Source organism: Ciona intestinalis, unplaced genomic scaffold (genome assembly GCF_000224145.3).
Source record: "Ciona intestinalis unplaced genomic scaffold, KH HT000162.2, whole genome shotgun sequence".
NCBI classification, from domain to species: domain Eukaryota; kingdom Metazoa; phylum Chordata; class Ascidiacea; order Phlebobranchia; family Cionidae; genus Ciona; species Ciona intestinalis.
The window spans coordinates 2,741-19,209 of record NW_004190484.2 but is presented as its reverse complement, the minus strand read 5'-3'; the positions used below and the strand labels follow the sequence as shown (position 1 = coordinate 19,209).

At 34.4% G+C, this 16,469-nt stretch overlaps 1 protein-coding gene across 3 annotated transcripts in view; it reads left to right on the top strand.

The window, feature by feature from the left end:
• The window catches only part of LOC100185746 (actin filament-associated protein 1), a 24,741-nt gene extending 9,449 nt beyond the window's left edge, over positions 1-15,292 (top strand). Inside the window, exons 8-16 of one of the 3 annotated variants that reach the window (XM_026839156.1) lie at positions 3,630-3,793; positions 4,022-4,096; positions 4,216-4,320; positions 10,676-10,881; positions 11,221-11,451; positions 11,551-11,978; positions 12,057-12,249; positions 12,385-12,447; positions 14,734-15,292. In XM_026839156.1, the coding sequence (XP_026694957.1) occupies positions 3,630-3,793; positions 4,022-4,096; positions 4,216-4,320; positions 10,676-10,881; positions 11,221-11,451; positions 11,551-11,978; positions 12,057-12,249; positions 12,385-12,447; positions 14,734-14,763 (1,495 nt within the window). In that variant the 3' untranslated portion in view covers positions 14,764-15,292. Of the gene's footprint in view, positions 1-3,629; positions 3,794-4,021; positions 4,106-4,215; positions 4,321-10,675; positions 10,882-11,220; positions 11,452-11,550; positions 11,979-12,056; positions 12,250-12,384; positions 12,448-14,733 lie in introns of all 3 variants that reach the window. The other 2 variants (XM_009863532.3, XM_026839157.1) reach the window with 2 other exon arrangements.
• Positions 15,293-16,469: the final 1,177 nt, after the last annotated feature.

Here is a 16,469-nt window from a genome sequence, read left to right as displayed (position 1 = left end):
TTACATTAGCAGTATTCTGCCACTTGTAGTTAACCTAGCGAGTTTAACAGGCTGTGCTAGTTTCTTTGCCATGTAAACTTCATATATATATAACGTTAAACCGATGTTTTTTTGTTGTTTTTATCTCAACTTAAAGTCATATTGACCCCTGCTTATTTTCTCAGTGTTTTTTTTAAATACCAAAACTAGTTTTATAAGACAAAATCAAACTGTACGAAATATTCAAGGTTGTTTTATGAAGCTATGAAACCAGTTTAATTGTTCGCACACAAAAACTAAAAAAAATCATTGGCTTTACTATGAATTAATGAGCATTAAAAAATAGCACCTTACTATTTCGCATTTTTTCACCTGTTCAAAGTATACTGTTTTTATTTTTACTTACTTTTTCAATATTTAAAAACAGTAACCAGCTTTGACTGGCGTTTTATAAAGTTGTGATAATACTGTCGAATAATTCTGTAAGCTTATTTTCCTGATTATCATTAAATGGGGTTCCGTAAAAAGAAAATTAAAAAAGGTCTTGTCTGACAAAGTGTCCCATCTTCCCCCACCCTACTATACTTAACAACAGTAATCATCTTGAACGTGCGCTTTATAAAGTTGTAATGGTACTGTCGAACAATTCTGTAACATTTTTTTCTGATTATCATTAAATGGGAGTCTGTAAAAAGAAAATTAAAAATATCTCTTGACAAAGTGCGTTAACTTAGAAACAATACGGTCCTTCAACAGCATACGTATTGCCTATAAGTTAAAATTACATCTCTAGTGCTCCAGCAGCATACGTAGGTTGCCCGATAACGTCACAAACACACGAAGACGTACGTCATAATCATAAGAAAAAAGCAGCCATTCTCTAAACTTCAGCCCTTTAGTTTCTATCTGCGTGACGTCATCGAGGGTCAAAGAGAGAAGCGAACAAAGCGCAGTTAGTGCTAGTAAAGCCCAACGTCACGTCAGGAAACGGTGCTTGTGTCTGCCATTACGGATCCCACAAAGCGTGAATCGCCCATACAAATGCATGGTCGACAATTGTGTTTATTGGGTTCTTGTAGGCGATACAAAGCTAGAAAACACGTATGGTGGTTGTTTTAACATTTAAAATATAAGTTCTAAAATAAATCCTGTTATATATTACTAAATCTAATTACTAAAGTGGAGTAAATTAGTATTTTAGCTGATTATCAGTTCAAAGTGTGATTTAACATAGTACTTTATACTAGCAGCAATCAGCTTAGTTTACATAATATTTTTTGAGTGGACATGCAGCTCCAAACTGCTTAATTACTAGCAGATAAGGTGTTCGCGTTTCCCGATTTCATAAAGACCCGAAACGTAGAAAGGGTGGCTTAATAATTTAAGCAGAGGACCGAAAATTATTCTCAGTATTGTTTTTATCAATGGCAGTTTGATATAGTAGGGTGGGGGAAGATGGGACACTTTGTCAGACGAGATTTTTTTTAATTTTCTTTTTACGGACCCTCATTTAGTGATAATCAGGAAAATAAGGTTACAGAATTATTCGACAGTATTATCACGACTTTATAAAACGCCCGCCAAAGCTGATTACTGTTTTTAAATATTAAAAAAATATGTAAAATAGAAACAGTATAGTTTAAAAAATGCGAAATAGTAAGGTGCTATTTTTTAATGCTCGCTAAATTATAGTAAAGCCAATGATTTTTTTTAGTTTGCGTGTGCGAATTATTAAAATAGTTTCATAGCTTCATAAAACAACCTTGATAATATTTCGTACAGTTTGATTTTCTCTCATAAAACTAGTTTTTATATTGTAAAAAAAACACTGAAATATAGGTATAAAGAAAATAGTGAGGGGTCAATATGACTTTAATTTAAGATAAAAACAACAAAAAAATATCGGTTTACTGTTATATATATGAAGTTTACATGGCAAAGAAACTAGCACAGCCTGTTAAACTCGGTAGGTTAACTACAAGTTGCAAAATACTGCAAATGTAAATATATTTCAATTTAGAGTCCCATCTTCCCCCACATTATAGTTTTGTATGTTTTTATTGCCAAACTTCGAAAGATTTGCTTTTAATTTAGTAATTTATACCTCAGGGGATTTTCAACTATAACATACTGATATAATAAAAAAGAAAATATTTGAAAATATATTTGAAATTTGGTCATTTGCACTTGGTGATAATTTATAAAAAGTGGCTTGTGCCAAAAACAGAGTAGTAATACCCAATTTGTAGCAAAAATAAAAACTTTATCAATAGTTATTTTTAATTTTCTGTTATAACAAGTTCATATACATTTGTAGATTGTAGGATACAATATTTATCCATTGATGTTCGAACATTACCCATTGTCTTTCAAACAATACCAATTATTATGCAATAATATAATGTATAGGTAACATGTTAAAAACTATAGCAGTAGGGCAAGAAAGAGAATGTTTAGACTTAATTTTCAAAGCGTACAGTATTATTTCGTGTTATTTACGTATATTCCTATTTATAAATACACTTAATAATCAAAATTAAAAATGTATTTAAACTGTCTCATCTTATCCTGTAAGTTTTCAAATTTGTAAAATTTCACCTGTTGTGCGGATCGCTAAGTAACTCCTCGTGTGTTTTATTATATTTGATTAAATTGGTGTCAATTAATAAAGAAATGATAGTACTAATTCGTGGTATTACCCCAAAACCGTCATCTATTTTAATTTTGGAAATATTTGGCAATATATGCTTAAGTGTCCCATCTTCCCCCATTGTACTATATTAGGCAAATTTTATAAAGATACCTTAAGTTTCGTTGCCGGATATATACGTGTAAAGTTTGTGAGCTGAAAAGTAAAATTACGGCAGTTTACATGTAAAATTGCAGCTAGATACACCAGTGCAGTATATGTTAATGTAATGCGTTTTTGTTTGTAGTTTTATATTTTAAACACGATCTTTTATGTTTTTGGTAGGTATGCTTTAAATTTTCTGTTTTTGTTTACTAAATAGTGGAAATCTTCTATACTGCTTGTTTTCTGAGCTAGTGACACATTTTTTACTGACTTCATAAAAGGCTGTATACGCATTACCTCTTCCAGTTACTGTAGGTATATCTTTAACAGGATCTCAGTGGTAGATCCAAACTTCTTCCAATAACAGTCGGGTTTAAAATGTTACCACATATAACACTGTTCTTGAAAGGTTACTCAAAATCTGCCCTTGTACAGTTGCACAAACTTCACCCACTGCTTTGATATTGGGTTTTTGGGGAGTTTAAGTATTTTCACTTTATCTGTGTAGCTATTTGAACGCCCTCCAGGCTCCAATAACCGCAACGGTTCGACATCTTCGAAATAAGGCGCGTCTCACATGTAAACAAAATTTTTTCTCGATTCTCGCATCGAAACAAAGTCTTTCTCACTCTAGTTTGACCCTCGAAGACGTCACACTTCGCTATAGCGAAAATCGTTTATGATTTTTTGACATGACCATGTATTTTGCAACCATTTAGTTAATAATGAAGGTATTAAACAACGGAGTACATTATATTTGTGTTTAATATATTTATACCTTTAACTTTAGGCAAAGTTGTTTGACTGTGTCATATGCACTTTAAACTTAGAATATCCGCATGCGTTTATGATTCAGATTCTACTTTGACCGTTACTATATGAATGAGTGGACTCACGTGTTAAAAGAAAAGGCTGCAGCTTTTACCGAAGCAGATAACTTACCAGCGCCACCTGTTGCACAACGCCCAGCAAGTTCTATGCCAGAACATGGAGCTGTTAAACGAGTCGGGTCAAAGTCTGGTGAGCAGTTTATTCACTAAAACTACAATGCACCATAATCTTTTTTGGTTTATATTTCTGTCACGCCTTTTCACTGTTTACTTAATGAATGTCCTTTTAAAATGTTTGTTATTATTACAATCCTGATAAGTGGACAAATTTTTAATTTATTCGTTTTTAATCATTTTTTTAATTCATTCGTAATTCAAGCTACATAATTTGCATGGTTAAATGACTCTGCTGCACCAGATCTACCTGTCTTTGCCATCAACGATAAGAGAATAGACGATGGACCGTTGACATCTCCTACATCACCCTCCAATGGTTTAAACAGTATGCAGTCTTTCGTTTAATTCAATTAGATTTTATGCAAATAGTAATTCAACATACCGCTTCAGAATTTGTGTACATTATTTGCTCCATTCTTTTTCAAATTTTGGCAGATATTGGAAAAGGCCTGAAATCAGCGGTAACAGACATATTTAAAAAGAAGGACAACATGAAGAAGAAAATATCTATGGCGGAGCAATTAGGAGCAGATATATGTGGTAATATATTTAGTACTTTAATACAGAGGTCTGGCATGGAAAATAAGAAGCGAGAAGCAATGCAGAAACCCGATAACCTAGCTCTAATAAATAGGCACGGTTCTAATAATATAATATTAAAAAAAACGCGAGTTGAATTGTTAATGGGGGAAGATGGGACACTTTTTCAGTTTAATAATTATCAAAATAATATTGTTACAGAGTTATTAAACAGTTATATCACCACTTTAAAACCGCGCGTCAAAGCCCATTACTCTTGTTAAATATTTAAAAATATGTTATATCAGTTTTTTTGGAACAGTTAAAAAAATGCGAAATAGTAAGGTACTAATTTTGAATGCTCGCTAATTTATAGTAAACATTTTGTAGCTTGGGAAATAAAAACGATTAAACTAGTTTCGTAGAATTATAAATAAATGAATATTTCGTACAGTTTAATTTTTACCTCTTAAAGTTAGTTTTAATTTTGTGAAAAATTGAGATATATACATGATAAAAATAGGCTGGGGTCAATATTACTTTAATTTGGGAAATATTGGGCATATATGTGATATAGTGCCCCATCTTTCCCCACTCTACTATATGATTTGATTTCAATCAAGAAATTTATAAATAAATGCTTAAATTAGGAATTGAAATAAGTACCAAAAAAATCTCACATAAACTAGCAACAACAAGAACAGAACAACTGTTTGACGAAAATAGATCTAGAAGGCTATATGTGATCAATAATATACTTTAGGTAACATGTTAAAAACTATGGCAGTGGGGCAAGAAACGGATGGATCGTCAAAGCGTTTAACATTATTTTGAGTTATGTACGTATATTTCTATTACTAAATTGATTTCAAAAACAAGGTTTTTATACTGCCCTGCTTAATCTGTATGTTGTAAAATTATACACGTTATGCTAATTGTTAAATAAATCCCTATGTGTTCTAATATATATTTTTGAATGTTTTCAATTAATTAAGGTATGATAGTACTAATTCGTTTTATGACCCAAAAATGATTAATATACTTTTAAAAAAACCCTTTTAAAATTTAAGAACTGATACATGTGGTAAACAATTATAACAAAGAGTTATATTATTAATTCGTGGTATCATCCTAAAATAAATAGCATACTTTTAAATAACCCTTTTACTACCACAGTCGATAAAATACAAATCTAAAGTAACCAGCAAAGCCGTTATCGGTGTAGCAATAGAATGCATTCATACATACGACCACGGCACTGTATGTTAAATTTTAGATAGCATATACTATAAGTATCTTTGTCGTCGCTAAAAAATGTTCTAAAAAATGTTCGTATTGGACATACTTTAATCGAATGTAACTTACTTTATCCTCGCTTGCCGGAAAACGACAGTCGTTATCACACGGGTTTATCACCTCGTGCCAGCTTACAAGTTACCATGTATGTTACTTTGTGGGTGATTATTTTTTGGGGGGGATTTTTTTATGTATGGCTGATAATTTGGACAACCCATTAGTGGCCACGGGGTTGGAGCAATTGTCATTAAGTGTCTTGCTTAAGGACACATACGCCCACAACGGTAGCAGCCATAGGCGCCGAACTTTCTAAATTGCAGGGTAGGCGAATAAAAATAACGTCCTAATTATGACGTAAAATTGCATTACCATTGCATCGTACGTTGTGGTTGGAATACTTACGTTATCTTGTGCTGTATAGTGGTGGTTGACAAATTTATATATTTTACATAGGCCTACTTAGTATATCATATTTTCTATGTTCTATGTTTATTGGGCTAGAAGCTACGATTCCCTTGGTAATAATTGGTGCGTTTTCGCGCCACCGCTTGGAAATGAGATAAAGCGTAAATAAAAGTAAACCACGCATGCGAGACGGCTGGAGATAAAGAGTAAAAAGAAACCAATGCCAGCGAGGAAAGGACTGAATAAAAGAGAAAGCCAAGGTGACGCCAGGGTTCTGCAAGAGAATAAAAGAGAGACATACCTTGATGTTCTACTTAATATAATTGCACTGGATACAGAACAATGTTTTTTATTTGTCACAACAGAACTTATTTACAATCATAAATGAGTCATTCGACATACTGTACAAGAAAATATTTACATTTGCAGTGCAAATGTAGATAGACGGAGCACACCACCTCTGCTTCCCTGTTTAACCCAGTCGTTGATGACCGTTTTCATATCAATATTATCTACCTCCTCACGATGAACAGCCAAGTGGTTTAGCCGTTTCTGAGTTGTAGTTGCTCTTAAGTAAGTTTTTAACCTTCGTAGACAGCTGAACGAGCGTTCAGCTTCACATGTAGTGCAGGGAAGGGTAAGATACAGGCGGAGAAGCGTGCTCAAAGATGGTAGCAAATCTGTTAAAGTTAGATTATTTCTAAATGCCGCAGCCATATCATCAAGGTTATCAATATAAAGACGTTTGGCATGTCGATATTGTACCCATTGACGTACTTCGAACGTCAGTTTTTCATTGGTAAGTTTTTCGGCGGGGTACAGAGTAGATAGCTTTTCTGCGGCTGTTAAAAAACTACCATCTACGGTTTGTGCAAGAAGAATTTGCTCAATGGTTGCAACACCTTCCAGATCTTTAACCGGATCCCGCTTCAGCAAAGACGGCTGAGTGTCTGTCAGAAGCTGCGTAAACAAGCTTTGATAATACATTTGCACACTTTCTTCTGTATTATCAACCCGAGTTATTCTTGAACTCCGTGCCCCACGTGGCATAGAGGGAAGGTCGATACCAATTGCCGAAGAATAGGAAGTGCATTCTGAAAAGAGTTTTTGCGAAACTTCTGATCTGTTGTTTTCGGACAATATAATTAAAATAGTCTGCAGAGGTTTCCGGTAGTGCCCAACGGTGAACCCTTTTGCCTGTACTGCGGTGTGCCGGTATGCAAACGTTGCAGTGAAAAATGTAAGCAACGGAGCATGAAGTAGGTGGAAAATTTTTTCATTGAATTAAGGTATGACTGTGCGGAACTGCGTGTCCATCTGTCTTTATCATCATTCGTACAAAGACCAGCTTAAAATATTTTCATACTGATTAAGAAATGCGTCAATAGCTGGAAATCTGAGAACCCATCTTGTTGGACAAAGTGGACGAATTGATTTAGTGGGGACAGACTGATTAATTAAATTGAACTCGTTGAAGGAACTTAACCTTCTCGGAGACGATCGAATAAATGTGGTGACGGACGAGAGAACATTCATGGCAGAATAGCCCTCACTTGTTGAAGAAAACATATCCTGTACAATCAAATTAAGTTGGTGTCCAGCACAGTAAATAAATAACATTGAAGGATACATTTCTCTAAATTTTTGCTGGACACCATTTAATCTGCCGCTCATATTTGCTACCCCATCGTAAGACTGACCGCGACAGTTTTTCATATCAAGGTTCAAAGAACATAAGCTGGATTGTAATATCTGGACCAAAGTTGAAGCATCTGTTTTCTCCGTCTTTGCAAAACCAAGAAATTCTGGTGTTTATTTATGTTGGAGATTATGTCACGGAGTACTGCATTAGCAATGCATTGCAGCATTTCGTTTTGAATGTCGTGGCTAATCCACTTTAATTTCGATGGTCGATCTAACCAATAACATACTTCCGGGTTGTATTTTTTTAGAAGCTGAAGAAGTTGATAAACATTCGAACTGTTATCTGTGTGGCCACGTAGAGCCAGACCTTGTCTTCCTAGAAACAAGATGGCACTGAAAATGGTGTTGAGAGCTCTACGATTCTTTTTCATGCTTTCGTTTGTTGAAGCATCTATGCCGGAGATCCATACTGTATACTTATTTTTTAGGTCCTGAATAGTTGCAGGTGTTGCCCTATTATTTACCACTGCCCACTTGCACACAGAACAGTGTGCCAAATCAGATTCATTGTTGTATTCCAACCAAGTAAACTGTTCTCGCCATCTCGGTTGAAATGTCCGGCCACGTTTACTTTCACCCCGACTTATGGGCTGGCGGCTTGAAGATGGTGTCTCAGTCCCACATATACCAGTTGTTGGTGGGGAAGGTATTTCTGGCGGTGGATTCTTTTTAGCCGTTGCTGTTTGCACTGAGCTAAAATATGATTTAATGCCTGTCTGCAATGGTCGACGTCTATCTGTCATGATTTCTTTCTTTCTGATTTTTTTTTGAAACGGTATATTATTACTGTTAGTCCGTTTTTAATATATTATAAATTAATTTAATTTATGACGTGTTTTCTACTAATCTGCTAGTCACAAACGCCAATTGTTACGATTTTAAAAACCCAAATCGTCACAAACATAACTTATTACGTCATTCGAATTACGATTTTAAAAACCCAAATCGTCACAAACATAACTTATTACGTCATTCGAATTCAGGTTTTTACTGAGTATTGATGTTTATCAGACGGTTTAATGCAGACGCATAACCGCAGGTTCAACGGCGCATTTGCGTAATAAAAAGCGCTGCGTTGTGTGCGATGATTAAAGCTAGAATTGGCAAAATTCCAAGGTAGGCCGGCCTACCCTTTCACCCCGATTTAATACACAATGGTATAAAAAACTATATATATTCTTGGTTAGAAATGACATATCGAGTGAAATCAATTAATTAAAGTACAATTTGGATTTAGTGCTTTTAAACCATATCAGAAAATGAATCATGAATTACTCGCTGACTATGCAGTTTTAAATCAGATCATTTGTTCTAAAACTTTTATATATAGGCTATGTTATAAACAAATTCTGTCAAAATATTAAAGACCGAATACGAAAATTAAGAAGTAATACATGTGGGAAACGATTATGACAATGAACAACAATAATAATAACAAGAGACCAAAAATCTAATGCGTGAGCACGTTAATTAAACTAATTAGCATTTAGTATTAATTAACCCTTTTACTACAACGGTCGACTAAGCTCGATTAAAAACGTTTAATGCATCCCACTTAAATGGAAATAGTTGAATCAGGCGTGAATCGATGAGAGGAATCCTTGTTTCACCAACACGTGCCCTCCCAAATTCCAAGGCAATATAACCGCTGTCTCGACAGTGCTGATTACTAGAACTATTGATCTAACGGTTATAGCGCGCGCTTTACTAACGTCATGTCCCAGATTCAATCCTCGCCTGTCGTAACAATCAATGTTAAAGTACATTTTAAGTACGAATTGGCACCTGAAATAAACAGAAATTTAATCGGTAATTACTCACTAATTAGGCGATCATATGCAATATGGTTTATAACACTATGCTTAGTTCAAAATACTTTTTAGAGTACAATCATTTAACTAAAGTTTAAGGTGCATTTTGAATTTGGCGCATTTGATCAAATAGTAAAGTAATCGTTAATTAATCGCTAATTATGCGGTTTCAATTCTGAAAATTTAGTCTAAAAATTATAAATATATATCATGATTTAGTTTTAATCAAAAGATTAAAGAATAGATGCTAGAATTAAAAATTAAGCTAAGTGCGGAAAAAAGTCGTCCAAAAAACAACAACAACTAGAACAACTGTTTGACGAAAAAGGATCTGTGTGAGAACCTGTGTACTCAACATCTAGAACAAGATAATTGAGACTCAAGATCTATATAGCCACTAACTTCCGGCGCTGTGGCAAAGTGGTTAACATGCCTGCCTGTAACTCATAGGTAATAGGTTCAAGGCTTGTCGCTGGCAGTGCTGCAGCCCGCAGCCGGGGGAGGGGTTTTGGTGTTCGGGACTCCTCCGTTTACAAAGCCTCCCAAAAGAAAACGGTTAGTCAGCACCAAGTAATCATCGTCCCAACCGAGCTTGGACAGAATCCAAAAACGTTGATTGGCACCGTACAAAAACCATTGTTGATTGGCACCGCACAAAAACCAGAGTTTTGTGAATCCCAGTTTCAAGATATTATTTAATTTAATTTTACCCATAAAACATTTAATTGGAAATTTACGTCCACTTGTTGTGTTATGTAACACTAATTTCAGGCGAAAAGTGGAGGTTTTAATAAAAAAATTCAAATTCACGCTCTTGCCACCCCCTCCTTATTTTTTTCTGGCTGCGACACTGACTGTGGGCGTATGCGTCCTTGGTCTATTAACTTAAAAGCAAATGATCAAACCCAGTGGTCATTAATGGGTTGTCCAAATAATCAGCTATACATAAAAAGTAAAACAATTCTCTCCAAAATAATCTCCCATAGTAAAATACATTGTAACTCGTAAGAAGCTGGCACGAGGCTGGACACCCGTGCTATAACGACCATCATTTTCCAACCATGGGAGGATAAAGCAAACTGGTTACAATCATTCATTCAACTTGTCTTATATAATTTCACATATTTAATTTTGCCTAAAAATATTTAAAATTATCCTAGGCAGTCTTAACGTCTACAGTGATGGAAAATGGCCGAAAAAACTTTGTACGATTCGAGATAATACGTTGAATGTATTTGGAAAAGACGAATCGCCAGAACAAAGTGTTATTCTGCATGGGTGTGATCTTACTCCGGGATTCGGAGATCCTGTGAAGAAATTCGTGTTTAAATTAACTAAAAATAAACAAGATTTGTTGTTGATGGAGGTATGTTGGGTTTATATAGGATACTTTTAATCAAGCAGTTTTTACTTGCAGCATGTTTATAACAACGGTCGTTTTGTTGCTAATCCCCTTGTCTTTTTGCAATCACTAACCTGGTTTTAGCTACTGTATCCAAGTTGCTGCTTTATCATTTTTATATTGCTACTTATGTCAAGTTTATTACATATATACCAGTGCTGCCTGTGACACAAATAACCTAATTGTTTCCAGTGATGGTATGAAGCATTTTATAATGGGTTGTAAATTACTATGGACATACATGTGGTATTCTCACAAAAATTCCTATATGTTTGAACTGTAATAGGCATATGCCTTCCACAGGCTTCCAACTCAGCAGAAATGGGAAAATGGGTTGGAATGCTAATTGCTGAGACCGGCTGTGCTGAAATGCCGGACCATGTACCGGAACAAGAGAATGTTTATCTCGAAACTGATACCTATGAGTCAGTGATGAACACAGCAAGAAAAGTTTTTCATGATACTGTAAAAATGAAAAAAGAAAGAAATCCACATTCCTCATCTTCCCAAACGGCACCACCTCCAATACCAGAGGTAGGCACGATTATATGTGTACACTTTGCTCTTAATCGTATATGATAATGCTAGCAACGTAATGAGTTCTTGAATGTAACGTTTGCGAACCTAATGAAGGAAGACGACAGCATTTACCTTGAAGTGGTTGCATCTGCTCCGCCGCCAACCCTTGCGACAACACCAACGAAAGCCCACAAGCAACAAAAGGGTGTAAATAAAGATTGTGAACCAGTTGCATCGACAAGGAAACAAAAACCTCGCAATGGTGCTGCTCGTTCGCGTTCTGGTTCGTCAGAACAAAGTGGCGGAGAATCAACCGTAAATACCAACAAGAAAAAACATAAGCAAGATAAAGAACGTGGTATACACAAGAAAGCTGCGGAGGTGGATGATGAGCGGGCAAAACAACATGTTAGAACAATTAACGTAATTTCTCAAGTACCTACCCAAAAGAGTGTTAGTGAAGAAGGTTACAATTTGAAATCAAGAGAAAATGCATTAAAAGCCCGTAAACAAGAAATACTTCAAAATCTTAAAGTATTGAGGTATATTTAAAAAAAAATCACATCAATTCCTACTGTCGACAGTTATGCTTTAAATTCTTTTCTTTCATACTCTGATAGGGTAAAAAAGACAGAGCTAAATCGATATGTCGAGGCAGCAAAATCTGCCAAAGAGAAGTGCAACCTTATTCGTCCACTGGATGAAGTGAAAGAGAATTATACAAAGCTAGAAAATGAACTTGTTAACATTGAACGTGAACTACGAAATGTTCGACGGCTGAGTAATACTGCAATTGAACAACCTTCAAATATTGTAAGTTGCCTTTGCTTGTATTCATGTACATTCTTGGTTTGTGCATATATATGTGGCAGCAAAGTTTTTTTTGACTTAAATAAAAATGTTAAATCCTAGGTTATAAAGACATTAACTTCTATTATTTTTAACCAGCGACCTAAAACCAAAGTTGGAGAAACAGCTATACCAACAGGAAAAGTAGCATCTCGAGCAAAGGTAAAAGTTTGGTAGGGTGGGGGAAGACTATGTGTGTTTTTTTTAAATTTCTCATTACGGGTACCCGTTTAATGATAAACAACAAACAGTTTTTAAGTATTCTCACAGTCAAACAAAGTGTGGCACAAAGACAATTACTGGTGTGGTAAGGCACGAACACAACAATTTTTCAATGGCTAAAAACCATAACAATAAGATGGATGTTTGCTCGCTTATACTGCCGAAATTTTGTATTTAATAAGTTTTAATCACCAATACAGTATGGTGGTCAAATTCGAAAACACACAAATTCGAAGACACACAGGATAAGACGGGACAATTTAAAACCATTGTTAATTTTAATTAATAAGTAAATTTATTATTAGGAATACACATAAATAACATAAAATAATACTGTACGCTTCGAAATTCAAAAATTAAACATTTTTTTACTTGTCCTTCTGTGTAGCTTGTAACATTATTATATGACAATCACTATTGTTTGAGCGATAATGGGTATGGCTCGAACATAAATTGATAAATTTTGTATCCCACAAACTGATATGAGCTTGTGATAACAGATAATTAATATTAACTTTAATAAATTTTACATTTTTGCTGCAAATGTGATGTTGCTACACTGTTTTTTGCACAAGCCACTTCTCATAAATTATCTTCAAGTGCAAATAACTGAATTTTGAATACATTTACCATATATTATCTTTCTAATATATCAGTAAATTCTATTTGAATAATCTGTGAGGTATAAACTATTGAATTAAAAGGAAACCTTTTTAAGTTTGGCAATGAAAACCTACACAACTGCAACATGCTGAGGGGAAGATGGGATACAAAGTTGTAATATATATTTGCATTAATAGTATTCTGCAACTTGTAGTTAACCTCCCGAAATTAACCGGCTGTGCAAGTTTCTTTACCATGTAAACTTAATATATATACCTTTAATCATTTTTGTTTTTTTTTTTATCTCAAATTAAAGTTATATTGACCGCTACCTATTTTTCTCATGTTTCTATTTCAGTTTTATCACAAAACTAAAACTGGTTTTATAAGACAATATCAAACTGAACAAAATATTTAAGTCTTTTTTTATAAAGCTATGAGACTAGTTTAATCGTTTACATCAGCAAACTAAAAAAAATTATCGGCTTTACTATGATTTAGCAACAGTATTCAAAATCAGCATTTTACTATTTCGTTTTTATCCCGTACAAAATATTTTGTTTCTATTTTACATGCTTTTTTAATATTTAAAAACAGTAATCGACTTTGACACGGGTTTTATTAAATCGTGGTAATATTGTTGAATAATTCTGTAACATTATTTTTTCTGATTATTATTAAGTAGGGGTCCGTAAAAAATTAAAAGTCTTGTCTAAAAAAGTATCCCATCCCCCACCCTACTGTAAAATTTAACGAGGACTTTAAATTGTCAAGGACTTTGAAAAAATAACTTATCATATGTTTTAATATATTTGTTTAAGTTTTTGTTAATTAGTAAAGGTGTGATACCACTAATTGTGCTATATCAACCAGTATATTTTGTGTTCAGAAATATTGGGCAATATGTGCTTAAAGTGCTCTAACATGAATTTTCACCTAATGAAAACTTAGTATGAAACAATACATCTTATTATAATAAGTAGTTTTTTCCAACGTTTTTTTTTTCCAAGGCGAGAAACTTTATAGACCCGATAAATATCACATTTTTAAGTGAAACAAATCGCCTCCCCAATTTGCGGCGTAAAAATGATACCACTACCTTGTGACGTCAGCGCAAGAACAGTAGCGCGAAAAGTTTGAGCAAAAGTGGATACAACAAGTAAGACGTACCCGTGACAAGTGGTTGCCTTCCCCCACTTCTGTTCTTTGTTCTGAACATTTTGAAATAGATTGTTTTGACTCCGTTCCCAGCATAAACTGGGGAGTCGATTTGTTTCACTTTAAAACGTTTTATTTATCACGTAAATTAAGTTTCTCTCCATTAAACGTTGGTAAGAATACGATTATAATAAGATGTATTGTTTCATACTAAGTTTAATATTCGTGTCATGAGCACTTCAATGGAGCGCGTCATACACTTATTATATAAATTCCTAGACTGTTTTTAGAATCAAATTCACCAAAAAATATATAAAACGCATGTTAACACAATTATCAGATCTATGTTTGTTGAAATTTGAAATCACGTAAAGGCCTGAGTACAAGACATGTTCATTAAGGCGTGCATTCAATTGCGGCTACCATGTGATGCATGTTTTAGCGCTAACACATGTCATATTGCAGATATTCGAAAATTTGGAAGCAAAGAAATGAAAACACAACCATCTGTGAAAATGAATTTGGACAAATGATCAATTTCTTAAAGTCATATGATTAGAAATAATTAATGTGCAAAAAGCCTGCTGATATTTCTTATTCATGTTTTTATTTTTATCGTCGTGGGACGTTGGCCTTCCGGCGTTTATCGTATATCTATATGCCTCAAAGGGATGTATGCACTATGTTGGACTTATATTTCGTGTTTTAGATTGGTGCATTCTTTTACAATACTAACATGATAAATTGAACATTTTATAGTTACGTTGTTGGGTCTACCACAAGACGCCGAGTAAGTTTAAACATTGCTCTTCACACATTCGACAAACGGGTTAATATTTAAAAAGCGGGCAGTGGGTTTGTTAAAAATACCTCTCAAGATATTTGAAATATAAAAGGAAAGACAAGAGATCAAAGGTCTAATGAGTGAGCATGTATCAAACCACTGAATGGAACAAAACTGATGCGGCCCACAAACACCTTCACGTACTTGGGAGTAACTATACCCGGAAGCAACAGCAACTCATCACTGTTCAAGATAAACTTCGACGGCAAACTAAAAAAATATTCATTGAATTATTATCATATGGTCGCAACGTAGACTGACTTTCCTGGGTAGAATTACCATTATCAAAAGTCTAATCATTCCAACATTACTGTACAACCTCAGCATGGTGCCAGTCCTTGTCCCAGAGTCATTCATTCGTAAACTTAACAGAACGATTTTCGGTTTCCTCTGGGGCTCTGGCTGGGAAAGAGTAAAACGTACAGTGCTGATCAACACTTTTGAAAATGGTGGCGTTAACATGATTGATGTGCGATTGTACATAACTGGTATAAGAAGTGGTGCAATTAGGCATCTACTCGATCCAAATTACTCAGCACACTGGAAAACCATTGATTTATTTGTTGTTCCAAAACACATCCTATGCACTCTTCTTGGTTCTCACCTATCACAAAGAAACAAACTGTACAATTCACTGCTTCCGTTGCAATCACTACGAACCAACCTGTTATCATGGCTTAAATTGATAAAAACAGATAGCTACCCAGCACGACAACAATCTGTGTGGTTGAACAAGCAGGTTTTAATAAGAAAAACGGCAATATTGTATGGTGAATGGGCAGAAAAAGGTATCATGAAATATGGGGACATTTTATCCGAAACAGACATTTTATCCGAAACTACTTTTAAACTGTTTCCTCCTTCTTGCTAGATTTGTCATCTATTTCAGTAGGGTGCAAAAACAATCTCCTTCAAACTTTCTTTTATCACCCTGATTGCCTCTGTCAAACGATTCGACTGTATTATTGCTAGTAATAACAATTCACTTGCAAACATAATTTAAAATGGTCGGGTCTGCTGTGGAACCCGTTGCAACTGTTAATTTTTGATACCTTTCCGTTAAACTTTTATATCGTATTCGTAACCTATCTATTTAACCTGTTGATTCGCTTACTTTTTCCCGCTGTAAGTTCACATTGTGTTCTGTATTTATATGTATATAATAAAAAAAAAACGTGAAAAAAAAAACAAAAAAAGGATGAACTTCATTTTATGGATCTTTTTTGCTGGTTCTTTACCTAAGTAAGATGTAACTGCCTTAAAACATCTATCTAAAGAATGTTGCTTAGTATGTGACGGTCAGGATTATTCATTCTAAAACTGTAATGGTCACTTACACATTAAAAAATATTAAAAC